The sequence below is a fragment of the Phaenicophaeus curvirostris genome, chromosome 10 (assembly GCF_032191515.1).
Source record: "Phaenicophaeus curvirostris isolate KB17595 chromosome 10, BPBGC_Pcur_1.0, whole genome shotgun sequence".
Taxonomy (NCBI): Eukaryota; Metazoa; Chordata; class Aves; order Cuculiformes; family Cuculidae; genus Phaenicophaeus; species Phaenicophaeus curvirostris.
The window spans coordinates 4,105,116-4,125,005 of NC_091401.1; the positions used below are offsets into that span (position 1 = coordinate 4,105,116).

At 44.5% G+C, this 19,890-nt stretch overlaps 1 protein-coding gene across 2 annotated transcripts in view; it reads right to left on the reverse strand.

The window, feature by feature from the left end:
* Positions 1–19,890, reverse strand: part of DIS3L2 (DIS3 like 3'-5' exoribonuclease 2) — a 196,152-nt gene that overhangs the window by 59,339 nt on the left and 116,923 nt on the right. For both annotated transcript variants that reach the window (XM_069864890.1, XM_069864891.1), the window contains exons 13-14: positions 13,227–13,334; positions 7,352–7,585 (exon numbers count right to left, since the gene is read on the reverse strand). In XM_069864890.1, coding sequence (XP_069720991.1) covers positions 7,352–7,585; positions 13,227–13,334 — 342 coding nt within the window. The remainder of the gene's footprint in view (positions 1–7,351; positions 7,586–13,226; positions 13,335–19,890) is intronic.

The following is a 19,890-nucleotide window of genomic DNA, read 5'->3' on the forward strand; positions in this document are numbered from 1 at the left end:
GCTATTGCTGTGACAGACATCATCTCAAAGTCAAAGCATAAGACTCCCTTTCTTGGAGAAGTTTCTGAGCTTGCAGGTCTGTGACTTAGGACTCAAGGTGGCCAAGAAGGCCAATGGCATCTTGGCTTGGATCAGAAACGGCGTGACCAGCAGGTCCAGGGAGGTTCTTCTCCCTCTGTACTCGGCCCTGGTGAGACCGCTCCTCGAATCCTGTGTTCAGTTCTGGGCCCCTCACCACAAGAAGGATGTTGAGGCTCTGGAGCGAGTCCAGAGAAGAGCAACAAAGCTGGTGAAGGGGCTGGAGAACAGGCCTTATGAGGAGCGGCTGAGAGAGCTGGGGGTGTTTAGCCTGGAGAAGAGGAGGCTGAGGGGAGACCTCATTGCTCTCTCCAACTCCCTGAAAGGAGGTTGTGGAGAGGAGGGAGCTGGGCTCTTCTCCCAAGTGACAGGGGACAGGGCGAGAGGGAATGGCCTCAAGCTCCGCCAGGGGAGGTTTAGGCTGAAGATTAGGAAAAAAATTTTCACAGAAAGGGTCACTGGTCCCTGGCAGAGGCTGCCCAGGGAGGGGGTTGAGTCACCTTCCCTGAAGGTGTTTAAGGATGGGTGGATGAGGCACTGAGGGACATGGGTTAGTGATTGATGGGAATGGTTGGACTCGATGATCTGGTGAGTCTTTTCCAACCTGGTGATTCTGTGATTCTAAGGGTTAAGCTGTGTTTGTTTAGAAGAAAAACACTGGAGAACTTGAATATCTGAGCTAGTGGCTGGAATACTTACTCCAGGAAGAATAAAGTCATAACCCACTCTTGCATTACTGATGGTAAATGAATGCTGGAGCACTACTGCGCGGGGAGCTCCTTGACAGCCACATTTGCCCAGACATCTGGCTGTGGTGGCTCCCAGCACAACGCTCTACAGCCCAGCCCTGTGCTCCAGCGTCCGAGTTCCCCCTCCTACTGAAGCCAACTCGACCACTTCACCACCTGCTCCTGCTGGGACACAGCTGCTCAGCTCTAAAAGAATGATCAGGGAACGGCAGGACATGTACAAGGACATCAATCCTACTCACACCCCTGGGACGACTTCATTAAAATCCCAGGGCAAAAGATTAGATTCTGAGGGCTTTCCACTCAAAATCCTAATTTAATCAAAATATTTTAAAACCTACTGGCAATGCAAATGTCTCCAAGCAAGCAGAAAGATGCTCAGCCAACAAAGACCCCCTCCATAACATAACCCTGCAATGCCTCATTCCTGTGAGCATCCTCGGTGTGTGTGCAAATTGCCCGACCTGAGTCATTAGCTGTTCCTGACGACAACAATGACATTTCTTATTTGTCTGTGAAGTACCACGTTCCCCTGTGGTATTGTAGGAAAGACATTTTAAAAATCATTCTTACTTCCCTAATGCACCTTTGCAAATGCATTTTGATCACTCCTGTGGGGAAGAGCAGTATCCCCCAGTAGAAAGCTGCGGCCTTGGATGCTCGTTTTGGTGTATTAACTGGGGCTACGCAAAAGACATAAAATCCCCAAAGGAAATTAATCTCCAAATACATCCAACATCCTCCCAGCTGCCTTATGTATCACACAGTATAAGCAACCGTCCATAATGATCGTATAGCACCTGCTGTCCCCATTCTGGGCATCAGTGATGTCTCTTTAACCAGACATCAAAGAGAAGGAGCAGACAATGGTGGAATTGTGATAGGAAGTGAATAGTGAAAGCTCCTTGTCAGTCTGCATTTCCATTTATCTTACAGCATCATACACACAGCCAGCCCACCCTGCCTCTGCTGTCAACTTCATGCACTGTTGCTGTAACGGGCTCCTTCAGGAAGTATCACAGCAGTTTTCAAGATTTTATAAATGAGCCTTTTGGATTTGCTCTTGGGCCAAAGCAAGTGCCGAGGCAGGTACACACCTCACCCTACCCTGAAGGAACCAAATCCAACACGAAGTCGGTACCAAAGTCACATCACAGGCAACGAGCACCAAGATTTTCTCTTCGAGACTGGCCAAAAACCCAACAAACGCTGCCTGGGGAGGTGCAGCCAAGAGTCAGGGGTTGGAGCAAAGCTATTTTCTCCTCCCTAGAAAGATGCATGCATTGAGAGTGTGCAGGAGTAGCACATACAGCAGCCATGGCTAGAACACCTAAGCATTACATCAGGAGTACTCAAGCCAGGATGGTCCTCCTGCCCACACAGCATTTTAAGACAGAAATTCAGATCACGCTATTAGGGAAAACACAGGCACATTCAGTTAACTGAGGTCTATACAATATTACAGCCCATCTAAACAGTTGTTCCAACCCAAAGAGCTTTCCATGCTTACACTAATATATTGTATTTTGTGCACAATGACTGTTTAATCAGGGTAGAAATATTTATTACTTCCACACAGCAAGAAGAAAAGACCTGAATGCTTACTATACAGATATGGGGAAGGAAATATGACAAAACAATTTCCCATAATTTTTTCCACCAGTCACTCATATTGGAAAATTTTAACAGTGATAGCAATTAATCTGCAGCTTTTGAGATTTCCAATTAAACAGCATTAGCAGGAGCAACTGTCTAAAAATACGTGTTTCTGTCCTGTCCCATTAGCACAACTAAATATGAAATTTCCCAGCATATAACGTCACATCCTGCACATACAGTGTCCTCCTTTCTCCTTGTTTCCTGTGTGTGAATGGCTTGAGTCAACTTCTCAAAGCCAGTTCCGAGAGCTCCAGAAACCATACAGAGCTGGTTAATATATCCAGTATGCCACATATCTGTGTGTTTTGGAGCTGGTATTCTGCACGTATTCTGGTGTTTGAGGTCTTTGTGCTTCTTTCCCTATATTTCCTGCAGCAGAAATACCCTATTATTTCGAGAGCCCTACCAAACTTAATTAAACAAAGCTACTTATTTTCATATCCCCAGCAGCCACAGGACAGGACTGTAAGTAAGATCTCCAGCATGGTGCAGAGGTAAAACAATATCATCTTTTCTATCTTTAGGTTACTCAAAACAGTAGAGACCCACAGGGAAAAGCAGCCTTTGCTCAATGAGACAGTGGCACAGCACACAGGCTGGGAGCAAACACAAATAATAGAAGTTCACTATGTCTAACATCCATCTTTGCCATTTTTAGCCTTTTTTCTTCCCTTTTCGCAAACACCTGCAAAACTGAATGCCTGTTGTGCAGAAAATAAGGAGAGAAGCTATTCTAGCAAACAATTCAATGCCATTAACTGGTCCAACGCAAATGCACTTTGGGTTGTTCTCACAATTAACTTTGGTCAATGCCACTGTTTTAAGCACCCAGGTGTAAGTGTGCTGGCAAAGGCAGAATCACCGGCACAACAAAAGGCACCGCTCAGCTCACAGACAGTTGTCATAGAGACAGATCAGCATTCTGGCGTATTCTTATTTTAAATACGCACAGAAATCCTTTTTAACCTGTCTTCTTGTAGGCATCTGTCTTCGTGATTCATTTATAAACTGCTGAGGCAAAAAAAGGAGTACCATTTATCAACAGATCTTCTCTAGGCAGGCTGGAGCTAAGGAGCTTTTCTGCAAACTTGATGTTTTTTGTTGAAAGCAAATTTCTATCTGATTCTTTGGCTAGTGTTTCTAAAAGCTGTGGTTTGGAGAAGTGATCCAGCTCCAAAGTAACCTGGCCAGGAAAGAAAAGGAAACTTGTGGGTTGTGCTCACTTTGGTTTTTAAACCAGGTCAGATCCCTGCTCCAATTTTTACTGCGAGTGCACCAAGAGCTGTGAGAGGACAGCACAGGGGTGGCATTTCATGGTCCTGGGCAGGAAGGAGGCTGCGGGGGAAAGACAATATCGTAAATACCTGAACACTTTTTCTCAAAGCCACAGGACCACAGGACAAGGCCCTTCTTGCCTTTACATCTAAAAGCTGCAGCTCCAAACGAGAAAGAAAAGAAACACACTAATCTCTGTCTGTGTGGACAAAGTTTCATAAGCTCCTTAGCCACTGAAGGTGCAAAGACTTTGAACCTCTACAACTCAGTGCTCAGCTGTCTTCTGGGGCTGGGAAGCTGGCAGGCAGTGCGGGAAACCATGTTCTGGGGCAAAAAACCCAGAAGGGGCCTATGGGGACAGCAAGAGTCCACAGAGTGAACGATGTCTGGCTCTGGTTGCAAAGAAGGTCCTCAGACCCAAGGTCCAAGGATTCCCCTCAGGGCTCTGCAGGGGCACAAAAGGAAGTCAGGAGGAAAAAGAGTGCCAGGTACGTAGGTTGCTGTGACAAGGATCCAACTGAGGCAGTAACTCAAAATTACACAGCCCCAAAGGGACACACATATACTGGCACTGACATATATTCTTCAATCTGTTGAGCTCCAGAGATTCCTGCTTCTAGCAGTTGCCTCTCTCACACTAGGTCATAAAAAATCAGCAATGACATTCAACCAGGAAACATTCCCCCTCACCACGGCACAGCCTGACACCACTGCATCTTACTGGAGCCATCGTGTGTCAGGTGTAAGGAGTTCTCTGGCCAACCAGTATTTCTGCTACTATAAACACATGGCTTCAGCTGAGAGATGTTCTTAGTTTTAGGGAATAAATCCTAAATTACATGGATACTATGGGGGAGATCAATATCATAGAATCACCAGGTTGGAAAAGACCCACCAGATCATCCAGTCCAACCATTCCTATCAATCACAAATATCATTCCAAAGGGGAAACTGAGGCAGGCAGGGAGACTACTAGCCCAAACCCACCATGGCCAGTGGCGAAGCAAGATGGAAGATTCTTCCCCAGTGACTTTCTTAATACTACCAGAGCACACCACACTGAAAAATGGCAGGGTGGAAATAATTAAATAAAAACAGCATCACTGTTCAATCAGGAGTGACTCTGAGGTAGAGTCTTTCAAACGTAATTCAACGTATAGGAAGAGGGTTCACATCCCCTGGGAAAAAAAAAAAAGCACAGGAGTCATCCATGCCTAGCCATCCCCTCCCTTAAGACTGTGAGATGATCATTTCCTTCACTAACATACTTATTTGGAAACTGATAATTCACTGCCTCTAGTTTCCTGCTGGAGTTTGTCTTCCATTGTTCAGGATTTACATTACTCAACAGGAAATCAGTGAGAGGTCCAGTGATTAGAAAGGTGTGTTTCCCATTCGGACCCAGCCCTGCTTGCTTGCTTAGCCGGTGCACAACTGCATCCATGGGAACTCAGGGAAGTCACGGAGCAAAGGCAAAGGGACTCATCTCCTTCTATCCAAAGCTACAGATTGCTTTGTCTGGCCATATCCCACTGGTCATTTCCACTCCTTACACACTGTTCGTACTCAGGCATTACAGTAACTGCTTTTCCCACGTGCTGGGGAGGGTGTCATTTATGAAAATACAACTATCAAGGCAGTACTTGAAAAGAGTGGTGAAAGTGTCCGTTGAACTAAAATACACTTAATTCTCCCAGACCATTAATTTTGCTCTGACAGTCTTGCCATGGCAGAGGGATTCTGTGCAGCATAAAGTGCCACTTGTGAGATATAATCCAGCTTAGCACACTGGTTAGGAACTAGGCTGAGCAGGAATCACCCCTCTCTGGTGCCCTTAGCAGTGTCTTTTAACTCCAATCTCACAAAAGACACTCCATCTTTTAACAGTTCCTCTGTAACAGCACAGAGCAAAACAGAACACCGCTAATCTTTTACAGGGTATCACTGGAACAGGATGCTTCACTGGCCAAGTCCTCCCATTGCAAATGTCACAATTGTTTTAAAACATACTTCCCTGAGCTTAGTTTGATAACTGGTACTCAACACGGGCGCAAACAGCAAGCGCTCAGCACTACACTGTAAGCATGACTTGTATAAAGCAGCTGCTGACCTTTCCAGGCCATAGCTCCCCGTCACTGTGGACTGTTCTAACCCAGACATCTCCCAGGCTTCCCAGTTAGCTCACCAAGTACAAAAGTTGGGGTTTTTTAGGTTTCTCTAGCATTCAGCGCGTGCCTTGGGGGAAAAAGCCCAGCTCATTAGCCATTGTACAATAAACCTAAAGAGGTTTAAGCAAGCTGCAGGACTTTAAAGTGGGAGTCTGATTTCCAAAAATTATTTTAATATAATTCTAAGAATTTCCATTGAGCAAGAAAGGACATTGAGGGAATGCCCTTGCTCCCAACTCACTTATGCATGCCTAACCAGCCCCCTAAGTCCCCCTTTAATACATTTAGGCACGATAGTCTTAGACACCACAGTTTCTACACCAGAAAGTTCATCCTAACACATAACCCCAGTATCCTCTACTGAAATTCAAGATACAGATGTCTGATCTCGTCCATTTTACACATGGGGAATGGAACATTGCCTTCTCTTCACAGTTTTGACAGACTATGCCATGTGCTCTGTTGTGGAAGGTCGCAGGTTACAAACACTCGTTGCTCTTTTGCTCTGCAATGATTTGTCTAAATTAGACTTTCCTGCAACTGGAGAGAACACCACAGTGCCAAGCAAAATGGAAGGGTTACAACATAGCTCTTACGTACAATAGTCCTGTACGCTAGCTTCTTTCTCATCAATATCCTTACATTGACTCATGCTCATTTTGCAAAATGAAACAATAGAGCTTCCTTATATTAAGAGATTATTTTGCCTCTTGCTCAGGAAGGCCACTGGGTTCTGTCATTTACTGGAACCCTCTGTGCACAAAACGTGTCAGAAGCCACCTCAGAGCAGCTAAACCTCAAATACAAAAGCACTTTTTTGCTGTGGTTACCTAAAATACATAGATCTATTTGTAAAACAGAAATGACACATACCATAAGTGATACAAGATTATTTAAATCACACCAGACAGAAAACCTCCTCACTAGCATTTCTTTCTCTGAAACACACCCATTACTTATAAATATTTGCTTAGATAACACGTAGGCATTTTCCCTTCCCAGAGAAAGCTGTGGAAAACATGCATATTGCAAGCACAGAGACAAACGTGGAGGATAAGGCTTCCACAGTGAAACGTGCACTAGGGATATCTGAACTGCTTGATAATGAATGACAACATCATGATTTGTTTCACCATATGAGTTATTTATCCAGTCCACCAGGGTTTTTGAGACTGAAAAATGTTGGAAAATGGATCACTCCTTAAAAAACAGGACCTTTTTCCTTTTGATCCTGCTTAACGCTTTTGGTACATAATCTCACGCTGCTTTTAAGAAGACACTGGCACACAAACCTGCCTGTCTATTCCAGCACTGACTTTTCCCTTTTGAGTTTTTACACCGGTTAGGAAATCCTTTGGGAGTACAATGTGAAATTTCTTCAACAGACTGGGAGCCCCTTACTGGGGCCGGACTCTTACTCACCTGGTCCAAGCGCAGAGCACCATCGATGAAGCGCTGCCTGCGGAGGTGCCGGGCAATTTGATGCAGATTTAGCACAGCTTGCTGGATCTCAGCTACTGAGTGTTGAGGGGAGACAGGGGGAAGTTCTTCAGGCAAGAACATCTTCCCAGGGTTCTCAATCATCGTCTGCGCATGGTCATAACTTAGCTTCACGCAGGAGCAGATAACTGTCCGTCCAAACCATTCATCGAGGATCTGCAAAAGTGGAAAGCATAATATAGATCTGAAGACCTTTTCTTGTGGTGCACAAACAATTGGAAAGTTGTAGAAATACTGGAAGGAATGACATCACACCTCATCATTGACTGTGACCTTCAAGTGAAGAACTTCTCATTACGGGGCCATCAGAAGGCCATTTGCCTGTATAGATTGTCTACTGTCTAGTAATATGTACGCGTATAACAAAGTCTTTCTGTCACATAGGAGCTGCTTGGACCTCTCTCCTCTACCTGATTTCCCTCTTTCATATAACTCATAAGAGCTACAGCCATCTCGGAATTGAAATCAGTCTCTTGACTCAGAGGTCACTAGGTGCCAGTGTAGCAAGAGGCAGATAGACACATGCAAAACCAGATGTCCTCTCTAGAACACAACAGATTGTACTCACCTCTTTGATTAAACTGTGGGCAGCAGGCAACAAGGGGCTGGTCCTAAAACGCTCAGGTTTTAGGAGTACTGCAGGGACTTCATGTCTGACTAGCACTTGCGAAAGCAGGACTTGGATGGGTCTGGAGGAAAGATGGCCAGACGCTGACTCCTTGTTTCTCTGATCATGCCTATGGTCCGAGACCCAAATTCAAGCCAGGAAGCTTTCTGAGCTCTTAATTATTTTGGAATCTGATGAAAATAATCTATAAAATTATTTTATTTTAAACTAATTACACCAGAAGCCCCTCCCATTTGAAACTCCATAACAGAATACAAATGTAGAAGCAGCACTTCAGAATTATTTAAAGCAGAAAAATCTATTGTTGTGCAAGATATTAACAGAATCCAAAAGCTCATCAAGCAAGTGAGAAAGCAGAGGGACGAAGAGCAGAAGGCTGTTCAGGAAAGTCAAGAGCACTGGCATGAGGGCTCTGGAGAGGGACGTGGTCTGTGATAAACTATTCAAAGCACAAGCGCTCAAGAATGAATGGAGAATTGTAATTCTGCCTTAGTTACAAGACCCACCTTATCCCTTTGTCAGCACAACAAGACAAGGTAAATCCTAGAAGTGATGGTGTCCAGGGAGAATGGCCAGCTCTAAGACAGACTCAGCAAGGACACTGCCTCAGAAAGGAAAACCCTCTTAACAAGAAAGGATTTATCCCCAAGATATCTTTGCTCTTTCCTTCCCCTTTCCCCCACAGAACATACGTGCAGTATAACTCAGCAGCTCAGAGCTCTGAAAGTCACAGGGCATTTAAGCTCATTTCTAATTTGAAAGCATCCCAATAGCGGAGATGCAACAAGTGATGTCTTGCAACATGAAGTGTTCCAACCCTTGGCTTGATGTCATTCTGTGTGGCCCTTTCTTTATGCCAAGGAGAAAGAAAGGAAGAGAGAATCACAAAGCTCGACAGTGATGCTGTGACAGTGCTGGCAGCACCTGCTTTGTGCTCTGCTGCATCCCTTTAAATATGGTCCAGCTTCTTGTGGTGACTGGGGGTCCATATCTGGCAGATCAGCAACAGCTGATGAAATCCGCTAGACCCAAAAAACCCTCCTGATATTAAGCAAGCACGATCTCTGGCATGGAAAAGGCTGCACTGCTCTTTAAAGGATCCACTTCCAGCTAGCTGAAGACTATTTGCCGGTTGCCAATAGAGATACTTCAGATTTCAGTAGGACATGGATGGTACCTGGGCACTAAGAAGATAGTGCTCCTTGTTGAGATGATCTGGGAGCAAGGCTGAGAAGCTCCCATTTGAGTTGAGCACCTCCACAGACCCTCCAATTGTAACAGGCAGCTCTTTCAACTTGCTGTTTAAACATTTTCAGACATTACTTTTATTTCCCCGTTAGTTCCCCCATCTCCAGCTATTAATTTCTGCAACAAAGGTCATTATCAATTCTGCCCTTCACTGTCATTATCCCACGCTAAATATTTCGTGTTTCGAAAACAGTCTCATTTGCTTTATAAAGTAGGTGAGTCAATTCCATCACGTACGTGGGTGTTGAAAAAGGTTAAGTACTGGGCAAAATCAGAAGGGTGATTCCAAAGAGAAGCACTTCCCTCAGTCCTCGGGTTAGCACTGAAAGCCAGCTCTGAGGCTACACAGCGCTCTCTGCCACTGGCTTCCAAGAGCCCTCTCTGTCCCTTTCAAGAGGCAATGACCAGATTTCCACTTTGCTGTCTGAACTTGAAGCTTTCAACAAAATCTCATTTTTCTGCTTGCTTAGAAGAGGCCAAATATTTCAAAGCTCCGCTCACTTCCTTGTAAGATGAGAAATGCAGCATATTGGGCCCCCAGAATATAACTAGAATGTCAAATCTCAGGCAGGCTACATTCAGAGCAAAACATCAGGACAAGCAGCACATTATTAGCAAATATTAAAATTCTTTTTTTCCTTCTGTTTCCTCAGTTCTTTTTTTCTCTTCTGGGTCTCTCAAAAGCAACCAAGCAGTGAGATGCAGAGCACCCGATTTCCATTCCTGCAATGGCTCTAACAGGTGTAAGCTGGACAATGATAACCCTGAGAGATCTCTTATTAAGGTACCAAATAAACACCATCACGCCAAAGTCGTCTGGATGCATTAAACAAATTTCACATAGGCAAGAAATGGAGTTTTGCATCCACATTGCTCCATGCACTCCAGTAGTCCCTGTGGGTAGTGAGCAGAGCTGTCAGGCTCAGTCTGGCTGCTGCAGGCTAACTTACCTCTACCCTATCTCCAAGTATTTCCTGGAAATGCCTTCCCCCTCTGCCTTCAGCAGCCATCCAAGCAGACTTAGGGTAACCACAGCCTTGCACCCCTGGTGTGGAAACCCCACCAGAGGAGTGGGTAAGTTCCTCTTCTGCAGGGAAAGCCACTCAAGGCTGGCTGGCCCATATACCCAGAGGCACAATATACCATACACCAGAGGCAGGGATGGGCAAAGCAGTGCAGAGAAGCAGCACATGTGGGTTATGAGATTGGACTGGGAAATTGCAAGTAGCCCACAAAACAGGTCTACAAGGTCTCCTCCACCACAGCAAATCTGGTGCACCCTGTACCCAGGTGGATACTAGTATCTAAGATATTTCTAGGGTTATGTTAAGGCTTCCTCCAGCTCTGGTTGATTTGAGAAAAAACTGTAGTCTCTAGCACATCATGTTTGATGGCAGTCAGGGTGGCTCAGCTGAAACCCTCCCATTAGCACAGTCCCTGGTGGTACAGGTCTCTCTGAGGCTGTGGCAGCTGTGTATGAGGTTAAGGACTTTTTCCACAGAAGGATGTGTCTGTATCATGTTCTGGCTGATGACAACAGCTTTGAGCCACTGTTTGTAGAGGTTGTTTCAGACTGAAGCAATTTCTCCTCCTCGCTGGTAGAAGGAACCAGCAGGGCTGTGCTTCAAACATCAGCAGACAATAACTTAAAAAGGACAGTTGCATCGTTTGTTTTCAAATATCTTTCTGTTGACTGCATCCAAACAAGAACATGCTACGTTGCTCCTTTAAACGCCCAGCTCCGCTTCTGAAGAACAGCACAGATGCAACAACACAGTTAACGCCTCTGGCCTTGGAAAGTCATCTCAGATACATCATGTCACACTATCCCGCTAGAGTCCGTGGAGCTACGTAGAGTGCTGCTCAGACAATATTTGTTACACTCAGGGAAAACAAGAAAATAAAAAACTCCAAAGCCCAAAAGCAACAGAAACAAGAAAGCGACTGCCTCCCAGAAAGGGCTAAGCCTGGCATTATTTTTCTACAAGAAACAAGAATTAAAAACCCCAACAACTTATCAATAGTCACATTCAAGTAAGGTATCTCTGTGACTTTTCCTTGGGAGAATCATTAGCTCTAGACTTATTTGCTTTGGAACACTGACAGTGGGAGTTCAGAGCTGCTCTCACCTGGCTCTGCTTTGTAAACTCAAGGTTACAAGACTGTTGGACAAAAGCAGTGCAACAAAGTGCTCTTTGGCCTCATGCATCGCTCACTGAGGAATGTCAGGTCCTCACAGCGTCAATGTTCGCGTGGCTCTCCACCACTGGCTGAGGTTCACAGGTTGCATTCAGGCCTTTGACTGGCTTCCCTTTCACCCAGCAGAGCCTGGAGAGCATGTGATCCCGCTTACACTGAGCTTAGGCTACAGTAACACCTAGAAATACAGGAGGTACATTCTTTCCCAACTCAGAGATAAGCTTTTACAAGAATGCCCTGCTGGGCAAAAGCCCTACAGCTACCTTTCCTCTTGGAAGGTGTAAATTCTTCTCCAGCCTTCACCTGATACTCAAATCAAGTGACTTTGATTAAAACTGCAGACCTGAAAGGCCCCCTAGGAGAAACCAGTTTGCTGAGATGGCTGCAGGCAGTCTGCTTTCCAAGGGGCAGTGCAGTCACGGCCCAGACCACTGCTCCTGCAGGTATCAGCTCCCTGAACAGCCGCAAGGCAGATGCTGCAGCTTCTCTCTTTTCTCACTGGCCAGCCAGCACTGGTCTGAACACTATTTTCAAAGCAAACGACATATATATTGCAGGGGACAAACCCTAAGATTTAATTAAAAGCTCGTTTTAATTAAGACTTGACTATTAGCTATTCAAAGACCACTCAGAGCCAATAAAAGGTCCACCAAATAGGTACTATTAGAAGGCCTCATGAGTAATCATGCTGTCACTATAGGAAATGGAATACTTTTCACAGCAAACAAATAAAACCCACCTCAATGGCAAGTAGGGACTCACTGGAGAAATACAGTTATAGAAATGCAACTATAATTTGCTAAAGCACAAAACAAGAGTCAGTGTCCTTCAGAGCAGCATGGACTATAATAAGGAAGTAAAGTTAATCTTCCTGAAAAATTACCAAATTGTCCCAAGAAATACTGTCCAGAGAGAGTTGTGCATGAGCACAACGCTGGCTAAAAAACAATAATTCTAAGTGCAAAAATGTACATTGCGTAGATTGGAGAGTCCTCTGATAATGACATTCTTTAGAACTCATCGATTAGTGAGGGGACTCTGAGATCACCAAGGAGGAGATTGTTAGGGTTACAAAGAGTGTTGGAGAGGAACAGGGAAAGAAATGAAGACGTGGGGAGAGCTGGTAGGTAGCTGAAGTCAGTTTGTTGCATTGATAGACAGTCTCCATAACTCCCTGGGAATAACACATGCAGAGGATGGAGCTGTGCCTTTGCAGAAGAGCTATTGCGCTTTATTTGGATCGATGTAATTTGCAGCTCTGAAGAGGAATGAAATTATCTGTTTACCAGAGAGGCCACAGAGGGATACTGCTCTCATCCAGTGCATTGCGTAACTGCCTATGAGCACAATGCAGGGTTGGAGTCAGGGGGGAAACATCTTGCCCCATCCAAAGCATTAGCTTTGTATTGCTGCTGGAGGTAAGATATTAAATGGATGGGTGACCTGGCAAAGAGCAGGAAATCCTCTGTTCCTGAGATTCATACATACTTTATTCTTTTCCCCACCATATTGTTTGATCATTCCAGCTGGAAGTTCCACAGTATGTCATCAATAAGGCAAGACACAAGGCCAGCCCTACACCCTCCAATATAGCTCACCAAGTCCTTTTTTATCCACCTAGATGTTGAAGTATGGCATTTTTACCACTCTTGTTTGCAAGAATATGGGCTGACCGCCAGGGAAGGACTGATTAGCAGGATGACTGCCCTCTACTTGAGGTACCTTGCCTTCTGGAGTCACCTTCCACATCACAGAGAACGTCAACCTATCTTGCATGGGATTGAGACTGCATAACTCTTCACAGAGCAGCCTGGGAAGCATTGGGATCACCTGGAAGAAAAGAGAGCATTGGTAAGACGCGTGCTTTTAGTAGCAACCTACCTATGGCCAAACTTCCCTGACCAGGTGGTAAAGGAGAGGCTCAACAACGCACAAAAGGATAAAACATGTTAAAACTTCGGGATCAGATGGCAGCAGTGGCTATGGTGCAGCTCTGGAACTGACCACCCATGCCAGAGCTGCATCAGATGGTGAACGGCGTGCCAGCACAGAATGAGTAAGTAACCCAAATCCTCTGAAATGAGAGGAAGTCAGACACTGCTGAGGCCACCAACACTCACTTCAGCCCCAACCCTCAATGAGACCAGAGGGAGCTGTCAGTCCCCCACCTGGGAATCATTCCCAATGCCCTGCTCCAAGATATGGAGTAAACATCCTGGAGCATCCTGCAACCTCAGTTATGCAAGCACTTCAAACTGCAGCTTTCAAGGTCACAAAGTTTGCTCTGTTTTCCACTTCTTTCCAACAGCCATTTTGACACTGGGAAGAATGAGGAAGACTCCGCGCATCAGGAAACAATGTTGAAGAAACCTGACCCTGGCAAGCTGAAGAGCTTGGGTTTGGAAACCCTTTCCTGCTTTGCTGCTTAAGACAAAGCCTGTGTAACCAGGCAAGTAGTGCAAGGCTTTAACAGACACTGCGCCATGCTTTGTAGCACAGACAGGGAAGCATAGATGTTGGTGAGATAAACAGAAGCACCTGCTTTGACTACTGAACAAGGTGTTAGCAAACACAGGGAGAACAGTTATTATTTTACTATACTCAACTCTTTGAGCAAAACGTCAGCCAACAGATATTTCTGGCAGGGATTTTTTTAACCCGTGTCTTATTTCCTTACAACTCATCAATATTTCTGCCGCTGAACACTGAACTACCAAACCATGAATTACTCACCTGGCTACAGCAACAAAGCAAAAGCTTTGGAGCATATTCATACTAGAGCAAACCTGAGCAGCTCCAAGTGTTCCTACCATCCCTAAGTTATTTCCCAGGTGAAGTCTGCAGTAAAGATAATATTTAGCAGCTGTTTAATGAAGCAAACCTAATTATTAGAGTTTCACATTCTTATTTCCCTTCTAATTATTTACCTTTGTGAAGCGGCAGTAATTGCCCTCAAAGAACCACATTATTCCTCTTGTTTATTTTGAGTGGCAATGTGGGTTGGTGCATTCCACAAAAACAGAGAGAAATGCTCTACTTGGCTGCCATAAAATGTTATAGCTGTTTAATTTAGTTTCCGTTTTGATTGCTCTGTGTGTTACTCTGTAAATACAGGACCAGCAGGAAGCTGACTGGCATGCAAACTGCAGCTCTTCCAAACTCTGTGACACCGATTTAGTGATTTTGGAAAGAACTTTTTCTACATGGATACCAAGGGAACAGCTGTTCTTCAAAACAGTAAGAAAGTCTCAGGTGTCCATTTTCTCCTCAAGCGCATGCACTTCATATTTACCTTTTGCTTTGAAGGAAAGACTTAAAATATTTAATCACATTTGTGGTTTGGCACCAGATGATGGCTATAAATCCATTCTAATTGCAGTGCATATTAATGCCAAAAAGTTTAACTGTATGGTCTGTGACTGTCAAGGAGTCACTTGCAACGTGAATCAGCAGCAGTGGTTCAGCTGGAAGGTCACAAGGGCACAGATTATGATAAGCTGTTTCCCGCAACACAAAGGCCGTCAACTCTGTTATTCCAGCTGTGAACAGTACATTAACAATACCGGTACATTCATAACTCACAGATACAGTACGTGAGCTCAGCCATGAAGCCTGGAAGGACCCACACCACAAGGTTATAAATTTAGTATAAGTGGTGCCAACCCATACCAGAAAGGAGAGAAAATAGCTTTTATAGACTATCGGAAATCCCTGCCTGCCTAAGATCACCCATGACCACCGTGAGACCCTGAAGTTCAGGTCACAGTGAACAAAGTGCTAGTAATTTAATAAAAGCTCCCATGCCCTTTTCCACCCAAATTAAAAGCTGCTGTTATTCGCTTTCCTCTCTCCCCTGGCTCTGTGATGGATTGTCAGATAATAGTATGTTCTTATTGAATATTTTTGTGTCCTAGCACATCCTCTTTACCCTCAGATCTCCTGAAGCAATAAGAGTCTGCTAGAAAATACCGATATGAAACATGAAAGCCCATCCATGAAGAATAGCCCAAGCAAAACAACAGGATGCTTGTTTTAAGTGTACTTGAGCAGGATTAATATCTGATTCAAGAGGCTATAATTCGATGGAAGAGCTTTCAACGATGTGAAACACAAGCAAAGCTTTAACTCAGATCGTAATTACAGCACTAAACACTCACCAGGCAATTAGCTGTAACAAACCTACTGTTAAATAGGAAAGCATCAACCCGTGTTACCCTTGTTTTACAGAAGAGAAACTTTTCCTAAAGTAATATAAGCCAACCCATGAAGGAAGCCTCACAGGACAGTGAGAGTTCAATCAACCTTCTCCTGGGCTCCGCAAATATATACGTAACATAAGACAATGTGACCCTGCATTGAAGGTATTTCAATTTTATATTCCCTACTAAATTAAAAGAAGAAACACGTTTTCAGCATCAAGACAGTCCTGGCTAACTTCCTCCCCCTGCTTTAACGTCACAATTCCTCTTCTCACTCTACAGGGAGAATAAACTAACTGTTACAAAGCACAGAAGTTTAAGCTATAAATACACATTTCCTTTTTCCTTAACATGATACGGTCACAGGCTGAAAGGATTCTTAGTAGTTGCAAGCCCAGCATTTAATATACAAAGATGTCACAATTGTGTCACACTTGGAGAGCAAGATGTTTCAGAAGCTATCCCAGAGGCTGCCCAGAAGGAACTTTTGCAATAGGATTACCTCCATCTCTTTCTGCAGGAGACGCAGGATGAGAGGAGATTTCCCTAAGCACGTCTTTAATGCCCATATTTGCAAAAATATCAGGGCTGCATAGCATCACCTCAAATAATCCAGAGGTTGTCCAGCATCTTTTGAATGGTTTGCCCTTCCCGTGACTGTCTGCCAAGAGACAACGGCGTCTGCCAGCTGCCCTGCAGAGTGCCACGGCACGAAGAAATCCAGCTAGCTGAAACACTGCCGAGGGATATCGCCTCCAGTGTGTAGTGGTTTCCCCAGTAAATTGCTAAGGATGTGCCTATGCTGGGGATCACATCATTCAGCTTTCCTACAGGCGGAAAGAAAGTTGCCTGGGCTTATACGGGGATCATAAAGCTGGAACGGGGGGTGTATAAATGTAGCTGAATCTAGAAATTCAGTTGGAGAGATCCAACAGGGCTAGGGGAAAAAATTTCACAATGAAAAAAGGACCTGCAGCCCCCTGGAAATCTTTTCTAATAAATGTATCATAGAAACCAGAGCTGAAGAAAGGCTTGGGTGGTGAGAGCTTGTCTGGTTTTCATCCCCCTCTATCAGTCAGACTAATAAAAGACATCATCTCTTCCCACAAGCCCAGCAGGGCCTAAGAGATCCTACAAAGGGCACTTCTTTGAGTGAAAGGCTGATATCCACAATGCTTGCAGACGTGGGCCTGCATTTCAAATCAAATCACAGTCAGAGAATTGCTCTCTCCCTATTTTCCAAGTCCTGCATGTGAAATTTCCAGTGCTTCGGTAGGCAGCTTGAGACTTAGTGTTCCAGCAGCCACCCAGCCTGGCACGCTGAAGAGGTGGCAGCAAAGGAAAAGCAAAGAGAAGACACTGCTGAGGCTGGGGGATTTCCTACGTGTTGTTGTCCTGGGCTTATAAGGCACACGGACCTTAAACTTTGGTGGCCACACTGCTTAGCACCTGGCTCTTCTGCATGGTGGGTTCGCTTTGGACACAGGAAGATCTAACTTCTATCTCCCTGCTAGTGAGAGCGCATTCTTTTCTTTTGCCTCTTTGACTAATAAAGTGCTACCAAAAGCCAACTGCAAGTTTCCAGCCTTGGACTCATTCTTAGGGAGCCAGGCACTGGGAGACAGCAGACTCATATTGGGAAGATACAACTCCCCTTTCCCTTTAAAATCAGGAACATCTGCTGCAGCCAGGACTGACTCAGCCACCAGGTTCAGAGCGGGTTAGTCAGGGCAGCTCTCATCTATGGACTCACTGTAGCAGCTTTTCAGGATGAGGAAGACTGATCAGTCAACCAAAGTGAAAAGGGAACAAACAAAGAAAAAAAACTTACTTTCACAAAGTCACACAGTTTGCTCCCTTCAAACAAACCCATTCTGCTGGTGCCCTGCTTTAGCTGTCTGCTCAAGCTTGGTTCAGTTGGTTACAACTACAGCTGACTCCCAGGGTGACCCCTTCTCACAGTCGCTCTGATGGGGAGGGATTGTATTAACCGAGAGTTTCCATCAGCTGCTCTCCCCAGAGCTGGGAGGAGGACATCGAGGTCCAACAATGGGGTGGGCTCAGCAAGCCTCTTGCTTACACACTAAAAGACACTCAAAGGAAATAGGCAATTTGTTTATGAGCCAAGATTTCTGCTCGAGCCTTGTATCAACACTTCCATGAATTCAGATTTCGAGCAACTCTTTGTTACTAAGCCTGAGATTATCAAAACATCAACACCCTGACAACCTGCTGGTGTCAAAAGTGAATGTCTCGAAGTCCTTGGACTCAATGTGAAGATAGGCTTACAGTTCCTATCTTTGATCTCCAGTATAAAACAGGACCAATAAAATATTACAGGGATTTAACGCTGACCTCTCACTCGAGCTGTTTCACACCTAAAATAACACTATAAGATGTGCCAAAAAATAGGAAACTGTTTAGGTTTTCTTGCTTCTTAAAACCTGATACACTTTGATTTCAAAAACCTTTGACTTTATTTAAAAGACTGCTAGCAATTACACAACAACTCCCCTTCTGGATACATGGTTCAGGAAAATTAAATATGTGGCTTTATTTAACTTCTTTGGGAGGATTAGCATGGTGCTAACCTCTAGCAGGATCACAGCTGTCTTAGGAAACAGTTCCATCAAAGGAAAGCATATTTTCTACAAAAGTAATGCTACCATTTTGTTTCAGACAGCCTGGCTGCTTTCCTTTGCCCATCCCTTCTCTCCTTTTCATCTCCTGCAATTAAAACATTGACCATTTCATCATCTAACCTAGTTCGCACTCTTAAAGTATATTTTCTGCAGGAGAAAAATGTGGGTAAAACACTAGTCCTGACTGCTGGGGAAAGGTAGTTGAAGAGCAATTGAAGATTACAAGCAATAGATAATTTGTTAGCATTGCACACAACTGACTGGGGGGAAGGGCAGAAAGAGCTCTGAAAGAACATTGAATTAGCTTTTGCATTCAACTAGATTTTCAGGAAAATGTCTCCTTTCTATATAAAACATCTTCCTTCTCCTTAAAAAAAAAATCACGTGCCTTCAGAACACAATATTTCGACTTGGGAATACTGCCACATCATCTTCCTGGACTGCAGTTTTGTTGCCCTGCAGTGACATTGCCCCCAAGCTGGCCACAGTGAGCTGTGGCCACTAAATCATCCATTAGAGGGGAAAGCAGAACACCACAGAAGCCAAGAGCTTATCCCTAGAGAGAGTCCGCTGCCAGAATTGCTGTTTCCGTGAGATACACATTGCTCCCCACTCCTAGAGAACAACACATCACTGGGGTAACTTGGTCCCACATCGCAGTACCTGCGTTGGCCTCGCTACCAGTGACCCAGCTGGGGCATTTCTGCATTGCTATCATGGTTATCCCACGCAACACAGACCCAAACAAACATTAAATCCACCAGACACATCAAGACCCCCTTTCCTTTCTACCCAAGGAAAGTTACAGAACAGCCAAAAAAGATTAATGGCTTGACATCAAACCACTGATTTGATTTCAATAGTGTAAAGTAAACAATTTTATCATCTGGAAAGTGTAGAGAGAACACGGTAAGCTACTGGAACAAGCATCATTGCAAGACCCTCCCAAGATATGAACCCTGGCAACGTCCAGGAAGGGAGGAGAAGAATCACTCGTAATCCTAAGTAGCAAGTAGGATATGGGGTTTTTTTATTATATAAAAGATGCACTGCCATCCCGGAAAGGGTGCAAAGACAGGGACTTCAGCCTGACTAAACAGGAGTGTGGAGAGAGGCAGATTAATCTGCTCCCATGAGACTATCTCAACAATACTCTTCATGCAGCTGATGCTTCAGGCCAACACAGGATGCTAACATCCAAGCTTCCTGGCTTTCATGCACACACGGTCCTGCTGGTATCTGTTGAGCTAGGAAATTTCTGCATATTTAACTGAAAATGAGACACACATAGACAAAACCTGCATGTTTCATTTCCAATAATGATAAACTCGAACCTGTTAATTTTTTAAGTTTAGAAGTCAACTTTAAACTGGACCTGAATGTTTGATTCTGTTACACTAAAAGCTGTACAATTTCAAACACCTTTTCACTTCATGATGAAAAGACATAATTTCTTCAGTATTTGGGATACCCAGGTAAAAGAATCATAGAATCACAGAACAACCAGGTTGGAAGAGACCTGCCGGATCATTGAGTCCAACCGTT